The following is a 14,365-nucleotide window of genomic DNA, read 5'->3' as shown; positions in this document are numbered from 1 at the left end:
GGGATGGAAAGAAAAAGGAAGTGATAATGAAGAATAGAAAGATGAATGATGGGTTGGTTTGAGAGAAGAAATGCAGAAATGAAGGGAGAGTGATGAGGTTTAATAAAATAATGTTAAGGAGATACTGGTTAATGTATGAAAAAAAGTGGAGGAGAGATGAATGGTGAGGAATGAGACATTATACAGATGATATATGGAAAGGCTTGATGGAGTAGGGATGGAGTAATAATGAGGGAAAAGAGGAGGAGAAGACTTGATATCTCATGGAAGGTAAGGTCAGTAATTCTTCCTCCAACTCATCCTTCGTTCCTCAGAACTGTCCAATTAAAGAGCCAAAGTCTTCCCTAGTGTATCTGCCACCCACGAAGTACACACAGCTCTCTCAACCCTTCCTCCACTCCTCCCTACACCTCATCATTCTCATCCCTTCTGCCAAACCTTTTCCATCCAACCTGACCTTGTTTCTCACCCCCACTGTCCTCCTTACCACCTCCGTTATCTCTTCTTTCTCTATCGCCTCCTCCCCATCCTCTTTTAATTCACCCTTCCATCCCTTCCTCTGGTCAAGAGCTGGTCCTGCCTCAGAGACAGAACAGACATGAAAATGGTGAGACATCAAAAGCTACAAGCTCCTTCTAACTTTTGTCTTCTCGCCTTCTTCTTTCTCTTCCCCACTTTCTTCCTTTGGATCTCCTCCCTCTTCTCTTATTTCATCCTTTCCACTACGTATCTGCCTCTTTTATTCTTTTCTTGCTTTTTTTCCCCGTCTTCAAATCTTTCCCCTCTCTCCTTTTATGTTCTTTTCCTCATTTTCCACTTGCTCCTTTTTGCCCTCTGTCTCGTTCTCTCTTTCCTCTTTGCCTCCCTCCCTCCTCACCCTCTCAGGTCACCATCTCAGTTGATGGTATTCTCACTTCAACGGGTTACACCCAGGAGGACTACACCATGCTGGGGAGTGATGACTTCTTCTATATAGGGGGGAGCCCCAACACAGCTGACCTTCCAGGATCCCCTGTCAGTAACAACTTTATGGGCTGCCTGAAAGACGTGAGTATAATTACAACCAAGGATATTTACCCAATCTATACTTTTAGAGGTCACAGCCTCAGAAGAACATTGAGAGGAAAATCCACTTTATAGTCCATAAGTCAGACCTCATCTAGACACCTGTGTGCATCCATGGAGGTCATATCTCCTGGATGACACAGGAATGTGGTGATACCACTTTACAGATTATTGGTAAGACCGCATATAGAGTTCTGCGTTCAATTCTAAAAGTCACATCTTCTGAAAGAAACAGGAAACAAGGAAGGAAAGGAACATTTTGGAAACATGATCTTTTGGAAGCCTCATCTCCAGAATACTCCCTCTCTCCCTTCCTGTAGAGTCTTTTATTCTTCCCATACACATGTTCTGATCCAAAATTCATACATGTCCTTCATGTAATGACTGATGATATGGGTGGAGTTAGAAGGAAGTCTTTATTTTGATTATCTGGATCATAAGAACAGAAGGAGATAACAAGGTGGTAAGACCACTTGACAGTGGTGAGATCTCATCTGGAATCATGTGTTGAGTTCTAGAGGTCACATCTCGAAAAGTACCCAGGAAGTTGGGGATACCACTTTAGAGATCATATTTAGATCTCATCTATAGCTCTGTATTCAGTTCTAAAGATCATGTCTTCAGAATCCCCTCTTTCCCTCCATTCTTCTAGAGGGAAAATATTGAAGATTTTTATGGAGGGTTATTTATCAAGATTCATTGTGGGTTAACATAATCGAACAGGCTTTAACCCCCATTTACGTCAACTCGGGTTAACCATTAATGGAGCCAGATGAATTTGCGTGCTGGTCTATCTATATACATCTTCTGGTCCAAACCATGAAACATTTCAGATGTACCTCTACCACGTACATTTCCTTTAAGTTTAAAAGATGACGAGATGAAAAGTTGGGGTTTAAAGGAATGTTTCTGTTTTTGGCTACCTGGATCATATTTACAGAAGGGCTTAGAAAGGTGGTCATCTCTTGAAGGACATGTATGGGGTAGAGCTGCATCTGAAATGTGTTATAGTTTGGATTAGGTGTATATGGAAAGACTAAGGGGCCTATTCAGTAAACTTTGATATGTGACTGCACATGTATCTATTCAGAAATCTTCGATAACATGCGAAACTCGTTAGAAACCGGCTTCTTCCCGATGGATAGCGCTCTTGCAATGTCAAACCAAGCGGTAGATCAAAAAATGCTCAAACGCACATTTTTTTTAAAATAGACCTGTTTAGATAGCTCCAAGATGCACATCGCGGCTGCAACTCGCAGGCAACTCGCTCGTTCTGATCTCGCCATCTCAATGGTGGCGAGATGGGATCCACAATGTGTCTCTGAAGAAAACATTTATTTTGATTACATTGGATTGAATCCAGGAGTCTCCGGAGCTGACCCGAATTAACATCAGCTGAGGAGACCCCCTGCTTCCATGCTATGTAATAAAAATACATTTACAGGCAGCTTCATTACCTTCGTGGCTCGCCGCTAATAATCAGGAAAATGAAAGATGTACTTACCCCTGCCAAGATGAAGGTCGCATTCATCCTCGTCTTTGTCCTCCGTGTCTTCCGTGGGTAGCAACATTAAAATTCAAAAACTAACTACTGGCTACTAACCCCTTAATTACCTTAGCGGTTATTAACTGCTATATTAATTAAGGGGTTAGCCCCACCCATTAGCCTAACCACCCTCCCTGGGACAACTACCCCCACCCCCTCTGCCCCCATCACCACAGATACAAATTGGCAAAAGCACTAGTAGCCAAAAATGGCTAATGGCACGTTTACCTATTTGTTTTCAAAACAAAAGAAATAAACAATAAAATAACATTTACAGAACAGTACAATACATTACACAGTAGAAAATAAACCCATTGATTGTTACTGTGGTAAACCATGTCCAAAATATGGGCATAGATTGCCATAATTGTAATGAATGGGCAACCTAAAAAATAATAAGCACTAAATAAAATATATGACTTTATATTTAAAAAAAAACATGCATAGATTTGACAATGGGCTTATCCAAACCGTGAAAAGGGCATTGATAAATACATTGCCAGTCAATGGGCATCCAAAAAAAAAAACACCATGAAATAAAATACAATCAATGTGTTTCTTACCTTTGCCGGGATGAGCATTCATCCTTCTCATCCAACAGCTGCACCGACTCTTTCCCCATGACGCAATGATCCTCAGCAGCATGATGCGAAGAAGTCCATGCTCCTCAATTGCTTGAAGAGGAAGCCCTGGTGAGTAGTTCTTCTTTCTTTTCTTCTTTCTTCTCCAACAGGTTCAGGAGATTTTGATCCGACTGCGTCTTGGGTTCAAATGAGATCTAACAGACCTTATATAAGCCCTGTGATGTCACATTTGACTGACAAATGGTACATCCACCAATCTGATTGGTGGATGTACCATGTGACGGCTTCCATTTTTTAAAAATAATGTGTCGTTATCTTAAAAGGAAGGAAGCCAGACAATCAGGTAGCATATGCTACCGTTTAAGATGACGTCACTTCAGCAACAACAACAAAATGGAAGCCATCACAGGAAAGGAAATTGGTGGCTGTACCATGTGATGGCTTCCATTTTTGCTATTGCTAAAGTGTAGTGTTGGACCGGGTCCTACTTTAAAAAAAAAAAAACGGGTATGGGGTACCCGACCAAAATTAAATGTTCTACCGGGCCGAGTAACCGGTTACCCGTTTGGCACTTACCTGGGGGTGGAGGAAGATGGCGGCGACATCTAGGAAGGTCAGCAGCGGTCCTGTGGCGGTAGCAGCATCAAACATGTGTGTTCAGCCGGCGCGGGAGCTGCAGGACTGCATAGCCGACTGTCCAATAGGAATGCTTCTGCCCCTGCTCCGGTCGCATGGTTCCCCAGCTCACACTGCTATGACTTCCTGCAGTTCCCGCGCCGGCTGAACACACTTTTGATGCTGCCACTGCCACAGGACCTCTGCTGACCTTACTAGATGTCGCCGCCGTCTTCCTCATGAGTCTTCCTCGCCTTCCGTCGATGACAGCAGGTAAGTGATGATGTATTTTTCAGCTACCCTGACATTACCCGACGCCGTGTATTACCCGGCGCCGGGCCCACTTCTCAGTTGCCGGGTCCGGGTAATGTCCGGGTAGCTGAAAACCTGCCGGGTAACGCCGGGTACTGGGTAATTCCGCGTACTCGGTACATCACTACTGAAGTGATGTCTTAAGTGGAGGGAAACATATGCTACCTTAATGGCTGGCTTCCCTCCCTTTAAGATGACGGCACATCATTAAAAAAAATGGAAGCCATCACATGGTACATGCACCAATCGGATTGTGACAAATGTGATATCACAGGCCTTATATAAGGTCTGTCATGTCTCGTTTGACCCCAAGAAGCCATCAGATCAACATCTCCTGGAGCTGTTGGAAAAGAAAGAAGAAAAGGAAGAAGAACTACTCACCAGGGCTTCTTCTTCAAGAAAGTGAGGATCATGGACTTCTTCCCATCATGTTGCTGAGGATCATTGCATCATGGGGAAAGAGTCGGTGCAGCTGTTGGATGAGAAGGATGAATGTTCATCCCGGCAAAGGTAAGAAACACATTGATTGTATTTTATTTAAAGGAGTTTTTTTTTTTAGGATGCCCATTGACTGGCAATGTGTTTATCTATGCTCCTTTCAGCACATTGACAATCAATGCATTTTTTGGCAAATATTTTTATTTATTTAAATGTCATGTATTTTATTTGGTGGTTGTTTTTGTTTTTAGTTGCCCATTCCTTGCCATTGTGGCAATCCATGCCCATGTTGTAGGAATGGTTAACCACAGTGGCAATGAATGGGTTTATTAGCAAATATATATTTTTAATTGTATTGTAATGTATTTTATTGTTTTATGTTTTCTTTTAGGTTGCCCATTTGTTGCCATTGTGGCTATCTGTACTCCCCTTGTGGGCATAGGTTACCACAGTGAAAATCAATGGGTTTATTGGATATTGTGCCATGTATGGTACTGTAATGTTAATGTGATTTTATTGTATATTTATTTTGTGTATTTATTATGAATGTGTATTTATTTTGAAAACAAATGGTCAAATGCGATATTAGCTACTGGTTGGAGGTGTGGTGAAAGGGATATGGGTGTGGGGGATGAGGGTAGTTGCCCCAGGGAGGGTGGTTAGGCCTCTCGGTGGGTAGAAGGGGGGGGGAGGCTTCCGCTAAGTGATTACGGGGTTAGTGGCCAGTAAGTTTTTTTAATTTTAATATTGCTGCCCACGGAGGATGCGGAAGCCGATAATGAGGACGGCCTTCATCCTGGCAGGGGTAAGTACAACTTTACTTTATTATATGCTGGAAGGGTAATGTCTCATTTTTAATGGGCAAATGCACTATTATCCAGATCTGGACAATAGGGATTTTGCCCATTACTGTGTATGTGTGTATGTGTTGGGGTGGGAGTTGTTGGCGGTAGAGGGGGTGGGTAGTAGGGTGCCCATTCATTGCCTTTAGGGTTATCTTTGCTCCCATTGAGGGCATAGGTAACCACACTGGCAATCAATCGGTGTATTGGATAGTATTGGTTGTTGTATTTTAATGTTTATTGAGGGTAGAGGGGTGGGTGAAGGGGTAGTTGCCTTGGGGTGGGTGGTTAGGCATCTTGGGTGGGTAGCGGGAGGGGTTAACCCCTTCATTACCTTATGGGGGGCCAGCATCAGCACTGTGTTACAGGCCCAGAGTTAGAAGAGTTACAGGCCGGGATGCCGGTATCTCCCTGCATTATTTAATTCTTCCGCGTTATATTACCGGAACATTTAATCTTTGCGGAGATACCGGCACCCCAAACTGGGGCCTGTAACTCGGGAAGCATGTGGTCCCCAATGCTAACATTTATGCAGTTCGACTCCGGAGCTCCCCTGCTTCAATACTGTGTTATTAAAATAAAATAAAAACAGTGTGATCGCCTGTACAGTAAGAGCTGTGCAGGGAGATGCAGCTCTCTCTGTGCAGGGAGATCGTCTGTAAGAGCTGTGCAGGGAGAGGCAGCTCTCTCTGTGCAGGGAGATTTCCTGTAAGATCTGTGCAGGGAGATGCGGTTCTCTCTGTGCAGGGAGATTGCCTGTAAGAGCTGTGCAGGGAGATGCAGTTCTCTCTGTGCAGGGAGATCGCCTGTAAGAGCTGTGCAGTGAGATGCAGCTTCTCTCTGTGCAAGAAGATGCAGCGCTCTCTGTACAGGGAGAACGCCAGTAAAAGCTGTGCAGGGAGAGGCAGCTCTCTCTGGGCAGGGAGATCGCCTGTAAAGCTGCTCAGGGAGATGCAGCTCTCTCTGTGCAGGGAGATCGCCTGTAAGAGCTGTGCAGGGAGATGCAGCTTCTCTCTGTGCAGGGAGATTGCCTGTAAGAGCTGTGCAGGGGAGGCACTTCTCTCTGTGCAGGGAGATCGCCTGTAAGAGCTGTGCAGGGAGATGCAGCTCTCTCTGTGCAGGGAGATTGCCTGTAAGAGCTGTGCAGGGGAGGCACTTCTCTCTGTGCAGGGAGATCGCCTGTAAGAGCTGTGCAGGGAGATGCAGCTCTCTCTCTCTGTGCAGGGAGATGCAGCTCTCTCTCTCTCTGTGCAGGGAGATGCAGCTCTCTCTCTCTGTGCAGGGAGATGCAGCTCTCTCTCTCTCTCTGTGTGCAGCTCTCTCTCTCTCTCTTACAGACGGCCGGCAGATCGCAGGGCCAGAACTTAGAAAAAGACAGAGATAAGGACACTGTTATCCTGAGCAGTTTTGGCATTTTCCTACTGAGTGGTTTCTGACTTCCAATAACTCCTTCTGAATACCGTGATTACACAAATGTCAGCCCGATCGGCAGAGTCATGCCAAACAGATTAGAAGTTAGAGACTTTCTTACCCGTCTCAGTTTTGCACACACTGACCTGTCACCTTAGTTCAGTCCCATCACCTGTCACATCACCTGTGTTCAACCCTTCTCTCCTTCCCTCTCTCATTCTGCCTCTACTGTAGGTTGTCTACAAGAACAATGACTTCAAACTTGAGCTGTCCCGCCTGGCCTCTGAGGGCGACCCCAAGATGCGACTGAGCGGTGATCTCCTCTTCCGCTGTGAGAATGTCCCCTCTATGGACCCCGTCACCTTCCAGGCCCCAGAGTCGTTCCTACGCCTCCCTCGTTGGGAGACCAAGAAGGCAGGGTCCATCTCCTTTGACTTCAGGACCACAGAGCCCAGTGGTCTTCTGCTTTTCAGTCAAGGGAGGCCACGTGCTGGTGGGGGTGCCACAGGCACAGTTCCAGGGGCAGTGGCCACTGGGAGACCGGAGAGGCCACCGAAAGCAGACTACTTTGCTGTGGAGTTACTGGAGGGAACATTGTATCTTCTGCTTGACCTTGGGTCCGGTGGAGTAAAGGTCAAAGCCAGCCACAAGAAGGTCAATGATGGAGAGTGGTGCCATGTGGACATCCAGAGGGATGGCAGGAAAGGTTTGTTATTGAGTAGAATTGTGTGTATTTTGTATACTAGACAACCAGAGAGATGTCAGGCAATGTGTGTTATTTTGTATGTGTTGTGTATATTTTAGACACCCAGGGAATGTCAAATAATTTGTGTCATTGCATATTGTAGACAGCTAGAGACATGTCAGTCAGCGTCTGTTATTGTGTGTGTGTTGTGTATTGTAGACACCTAGGGAGATGTCATACAGTGTGGGTATGCTGTGTATTGTACATACCACCTACATACACCTAGGGAGATGCCATACAGTGTGGGTATGCTGTGTATTGTACATACCACCTACATACACATAGGGAGATGCCATACAGTGTGGGTATGCTGTGTATTGCACATACCACCTACATACACCTAGGGAGATACAGTTTGGGTATGCTGTGTATTGTACATACCACCTACATACACCTACGGAGATACAGTGTGGGTATGCTGTGTATTGCACATACCACCTACATACACCTAGGGAGATATAGTGTGGGTATGCTGTATATTGTACATACCACCTACATACACCTAGGGAGATATAGTGTGGGTATGCTGTGTATTGTACATACCACCTACATACACCTAGGGAGATATAGTGTGGGTATGCTGTGTATTGTACATACCACCTACATACACCTATGGAGATACAGTGTGAGTATGCTGTGTATTGCACATACCAATGGAGATGCCATGTAATGTTAGTTATTACTAGGGACTGGCACGTTTTTTTGTTGAATTTGGATCCGTAGCGGATCGGCCGCGTCCTTTAGTCCGCGGATTTCAGCGGATAAATCTCAAAAAAGACGACTCGCGTTTCGCAGATATTTTCATTATTATTACCAATAGACGCGGCGGATTCCGCAACCTGTTAAGAATCCGCCAAACGGGTTGCGGAATCCATGGATTCTACTAATCCGTCCAAGGGGCCCAATGCCGTTTTTTGACGACTCTGCGCAGATTAAAAAACGAACAGAATCTGTTTGCAGATCTGACGCCACGAAACGGATTTTGGGGAGAAAATGCAAGTGTTGTGTATTGTACACCCCCAGAGAGGTGTCAGGTAATGAGTGCTATTGTGGGATTTTGGGTGCGTAGTGCTATGTGGAGATGCATAGGCAGGGACAGTGTTCTGTGTGGACGTGTGAAACATTAGGGTTAGCTGGTCTTATGCAAACAAACGTTTTCTCAATAGAGATTGTAGCGCAGATCTCCTTAAGGCGACGGCCCCAGTGCTACCTGCAACACGCGGGCCTGGGGGCGCATGCACAGTTGAAAGCTGCGTTGTGCGGTCTAGGGGGGCGATGGGAGGCGTGGGGGGGGGGGGTGCAGCCATGAAGGGGGGAGGGGGCGCGGCCATGACATCAGCACAGTGCAAAGCACAGCACACTCCTATTGGGACACATGATCTGCCATGCCATTGGCTGCCGGCACACGTGATCGCATCGTGGCAAGGAAAGACCACATTCTCGTCTTCCCTGCCAGCGTACGTGTCATTGCGCTTTGCACGCCCACATGCACACAGCGACTGGGGCCTGCCCCATAGGGGGCTGTGCTGTGGTGTGTGGCGCGCACGCCATAATGTGCGCCGCAGCGGCCACATGGGACCTGGACTAAGAAGGCATATGGAAGAGCACTCTGTATACCAAGAGAAGACCTACTAAAAGACAAAATAATGGAAAAAGGGGAAATAATTAGACTTATCAGCACATATAACAGACCACGGAGAGAAATTAGCCATGTGGAAAGACTGGCATATCCTTTTGGATGATCAGGATCTAAATAAAACAAGTGTTACAGTCAAAACCAAACAGAGTTTGCAAAAGGGCAAAAAAACATCAACGATATCTTGGTGTCGCAGTCAGTTCTCCAACACAAAAAACACAAACGCTTATCGGCTCTTGCGACGCACTATTGGTTCATTTAAAGGCATAGATGGAACCTAGCAAGAATTTCAGCAACAGGAATAACTTAAAATTCTTTACATTACATCATGTTATCTACTGCAAAACGCCAGGTATTATATACAGTATTTGGCGACCTGTACTTGTAGTTTTAAATACGTGGTCAAGACCGAGAGACAGTATAGACGCAGAATACTACAGCATATAGGCAGTGGCGGATTTCCCGTTAGGCACGGGCCATAGATGCAAAATTTGGGGGCGGCAAAAATGTCCGCCCCTACATACATTTGCCGCGCTCTCGGGCCTATCGGGCCTGATGGGAAGGCAATTAGATGTGGCGGCTGCCTTCTTGGCTCAAATGACGCCGCAAACATCTACAATGTGACGTCACACGGCGTCTCGTTGCCATGGTAATGTGGCATTGTAGCGTCAGATGACGTCATGTTACCATGGCAATGCAACACCGCACAACGTCACGTTGAGGACATCCGCGATTCAGAAGGAGCGAAGAGGAGGCCGCCGCGGCTAAGTGCCATGGGGCGGTGGATGAATCCGCCACTGCATATAGGCTAAGTCCGAAACAATCTGGATACAAGAAGGCCCCGCTTCTTGGCGCCCCGCTACTTGGCGATCCGCGTCTCGGTGCCCCGCTTCTCGGTGCCCCGCTTCTCAGCGATCCGCTGATACGGCGCCCCGCTTCTCGGCGCCCCGGTTCTCAGCGATCCGCTGAGACGGCGGTACCGAGAAGGGGGCCGCCATGTCTGCACATGCACAGAACGGGGAAGCCAGGGATCGCGCATGCACAGAACGGGCGGTTGACGATGGTGCGCATGCGCAGAACGGAAGTTGCGCGGGCCGTATGGAGGTTGCGCATGCGCAGAAGGGGGGAATTGCCGGTTTGCACATGCACACATTCCAAAAATTGTCGGTTCCGCTTTCCGGCGATTTTCACTTTGTGGCGACCCCTAGAACGGAACCCGCCGCATGCACGGGGCCCTCCTGTACACCGATCTCCAAACATGTTAGTGAGCAACACGGTGGGAATGTCCTAACTTTTCACAGGATCGATGACACAAACCTCAGACATTGTGAGAGTGGACTGGGACAAAGATCTATTTAAAAAAAATCTAGATGGATCTATAGTCTATATGGAGGTTCTCTCTGTAATCCATTTATCAGCTAAAATACTGGCAAGGACTTCCAATCTAATTATAGATATTTGATAGATATCAAGTGCTATATGAGGCGTGTCTCTTGTGTGAGTTACTTCTTAGTCTAGTAGATATTCTCATTTGTTACACGGTATTTACAAAGAATAATTATGAATCAAGCAATGAAAGTACAATCAGGAACTTTGATTTATTTGATTAAAATGCAATTTACAGTGAACAAGAAAATCACAAACTATATAGAACATATATAACAGAACAACACATGGAGATGAGATTGATTTAGGTACATCTTTATAATAACACTGATGGATTTATAAATCCGACACCTTAGCACCGTATGGACGGATGGCTGTCTGACCAGTATATTCCATTCATTGTTTAAACCAGGGGTACGCAAAGTTTTGACCCTGCCCCACTGTCTCTTCACCTCCCGGCTCGTGCCCCCCCCTCCTGCTCGGCTCCGGCGTCAAATGACATTGCAGGGTTACGTGACCCTCGCGCAGACCCCCAGCATTTTATTTAAATGCCTTGGGGGGAAAGCGCGGTACCTCTGTAGCCTCCGCGCCTCCCCTGGAAAATCTCCCGCCACCCCTGGGGGGTGCGCCCCCCACTTTGCGCACCCCTGGTTTAAACGATTGATAAGCAATGACATCTCAGTAATAGACATTTGAAGGACTCCACATTTTGGATGATACGTTTCCTGTGCCTGAGATAGCTCAATCTGAAACACATAGACGTTCCACAGGTTATTTGTATTTCTAGTTTTCATCTTTATACAGACAAACAAATAAAACGTCAATAGGCTCACAGGACAACTGGAGTTCCACAGGAAAGTTCCATAAAGCAGTAAGGTGTTAAGTGTGGAGCAAATCGGAGATAAGCCCAGTAAGGAGAGTTGAAGAGGGAGTGGACAGAGTGCAGACCCGCATAGATATGCCAACAACAGAACTACTAGCTCAAATGTAATGGCGCGGCTGCATAAATACACTGTCCAATATATATGGTATGGAGTGATCCTCTATGCACGATTAGTACCGTCCCTTAGGATCTCCTGGCTTAGCGTTGCACCCACGTGGGTGATCAGCGTCCCTCCATGGCGTCTGTCTGATCGTGAAGTCACAGGGCAAGTGGCTAAGATCAGGAAACATGCAAAACTGAGACTCACCAGCAAAAATGACTAAAAAAATATTTGATTAAACTACATAAAACGGATACTGGATCCACAGACAAAAAACAACCTCCTCCCACGCGTTTCAAACCAAACTGTTCTTTCTCAAGGAGTACAAGGTCAGTGGGGGGGGGGGGGGGGGGTGGCACTATTTAAGCCTCCCCTTCACAATTCTAATCAGGATAAAACACCTGTAAGTAATATAATTAGCAGAAATAACATTTCTATTGGACATCAGAGCATCACATGCAATCAGCAACAAATATTAATCATATATCTAAATTCATTGCTAAGGATTACCTTGATCAGATATATAGAAACCAATGGTCTCTAGAGATTATACTAACATTGACCATTGGTTTCTATATATCTGATATCATAATTGGAAGTAAATTGCTTCATGAGTAGGGTTCTCAGGCGGCATCTCCACAAATACTGGACACAATGGTGAAAGGTGCGACACGCTTGAGACACACACACCTCTCCACTCCATGCTGTCTCCTCCTCTGCTTGGTCCCACCCCAGAGAGGTAATACCGGTATACACATACACGCCCAGAGAGGTAATACCGGTATACACGTCCACGCCCAGAGAGGTAATACCGGTATCCACATACACGCCCAGAGAGGTAATACCGGTATACACATACATGCCCAGAGAGGTAATACCGGTATACACATACACGCCCAGAGAGGTATTACCGGTATACACATACACGTCCAGAGAGGTAATACCGGTATACACATACACGTCCAGAGAGGTAGTACCGGTATACACATACACGCCCAGATAGCTAATACCGGTATGCACATACACGCCCAGAGAGGTAATACGGTATACACATACACGCCCAGCGAGGTAATAAAGGTATACACATACACGCCCAGAGAGGTAATACCGGTATACACATACACGCCCAGAGAGGTATTACCGGTATACACATACACGCCCAGAGAGGTAATAACGGTATACACATACACGCCCAGAGAGGTAATACCGGTATCCACATACACGCCCAGAGAGGTAATACCGGTATACACATACACGCCCAGAGAGGTAATACCGGTATACACATACACGCCCAGAGAGGTATTACCGGTATACACATACACGCCCAGAGAGGTAATAACGGTATACACATACACGCCCAGAGAGGTAATACCGGTATACACACACATGCCCAGTGAGGTAATACCGGTATACACATACACGCCCAGTGAGGTAATACCGGTATACACATACACATCCAGAGAGGTAATACCGGTATACACATACACGCCCAGAGAGGTAATACCGGTATCCACATACACGCCCAGAGAGGTAATACCGGTATACACATACACGCCCAGAGAGGTAATACCGGTATACACATACACGCCCAGAGAGGTAATACCGGTATACACATACACGCCCAGAGAGGTAATACCGGTATCCACATACACGCCCAGAGAGGTAATACCGGTATACACATACACGCCCAGAGAGGTAATACCGGTATACACATACACGCCCAGAGAGGTATTACCGGTATACACATACACGCCCAGAGAGGTAATAACGGTATACACATACACGCCCAGAGAGGTAATACCGGTATACACACACACGCCCAGTGAGGTAATACCGGTATACACATACACGCCCAGTGAGGTAATACCGGTATACACATACACATCCAGAGAGGTAATACCGGTATACACGTCCACGCCCAGAGAGGTAATACCGTTATACACCTACACGCCCAGAGAGGTAATACCATTATACACATACACGCCAGAGAGGTAATACCGTTATACACGTACACGCCCAGAGAGGTAATACCGGTATACACATACACGCCCAGAGAGGTATTACCGGTATACACATACACGCCCAGAGAGGTAATACGGTATACACATACACGCCCAGAGAAATAATACCGGTATACACATACATGTTCAGAGAGGTAATACCGGTATACACATACACACCCAGAGAGGTTATACCGGTATACATATACACACCCAGAGAGGTAATACCGGTATACACATACACACCCAGAGAGGTAATACCGGTTTACACGTACACGCCCAGAGAGGTAATACCGGTATACACATACACGCCCAGAGAGGTAATACCGTTATACACGTACATGCCCAGAGAGGTAATACCGGTATACACATATACGCCCAGAGAGGTATTACAGGTATACACATACACGCCCAGAGAGGTAATACCGGTATACACATACACGCCCAGAGAGATAATACCGGTATACACATACATGTTCAGAGAGGTAATACCGGTATACACATACACACCCAGAGAGGTAATACCGGTATACACATACACGTCCAGAGAGGTAATACCGGTATACACATACACACCCAGAGAGGTAATACCGGTATACACATACACGCCCAGAGAAATAATACCAGTATACACATACACACCCAGAGAGGTAATACAGGTATACACATACACACCCAGAGAGGTTATACCGGTATACACATACACGCCCAGAGAGGTAATACCGGTATACACATACACACCCAGAGAGGTAATACCGGTATACACATACACGCCCAGAGAAATAATACCAGTATACACATAC

The 14,365-nt window shown here is 46.2% G+C and overlaps 1 protein-coding gene across 4 annotated transcripts in view; it reads left to right on the top strand.

Annotated features, from left to right (window-relative positions):
- Positions 1–14,365, top strand: part of LOC142465634 (neurexin-2-like) — a 262,948-nt gene that overhangs the window by 169,573 nt on the left and 79,010 nt on the right. For all 4 annotated transcript variants that reach the window (XM_075569754.1, XM_075569752.1, XM_075569753.1 and 1 more), the window contains 2 exons: positions 886–1,047; positions 7,047–7,518. In XM_075569754.1, coding sequence (XP_075425869.1) covers positions 886–1,047; positions 7,047–7,518 — 634 coding nt within the window. The remainder of the gene's footprint in view (positions 1–885; positions 1,048–7,046; positions 7,519–14,365) is intronic.

Source organism: Ascaphus truei, chromosome 14 (assembly GCF_040206685.1).
Source record: "Ascaphus truei isolate aAscTru1 chromosome 14, aAscTru1.hap1, whole genome shotgun sequence".
In the NCBI taxonomy this organism is placed as follows: Eukaryota; Metazoa; Chordata; class Amphibia; order Anura; family Ascaphidae; genus Ascaphus; species Ascaphus truei.
The sequence above is the reverse complement of the archived record's forward strand: the minus strand, read 5'-3'. Positions and strand labels throughout refer to the sequence as shown.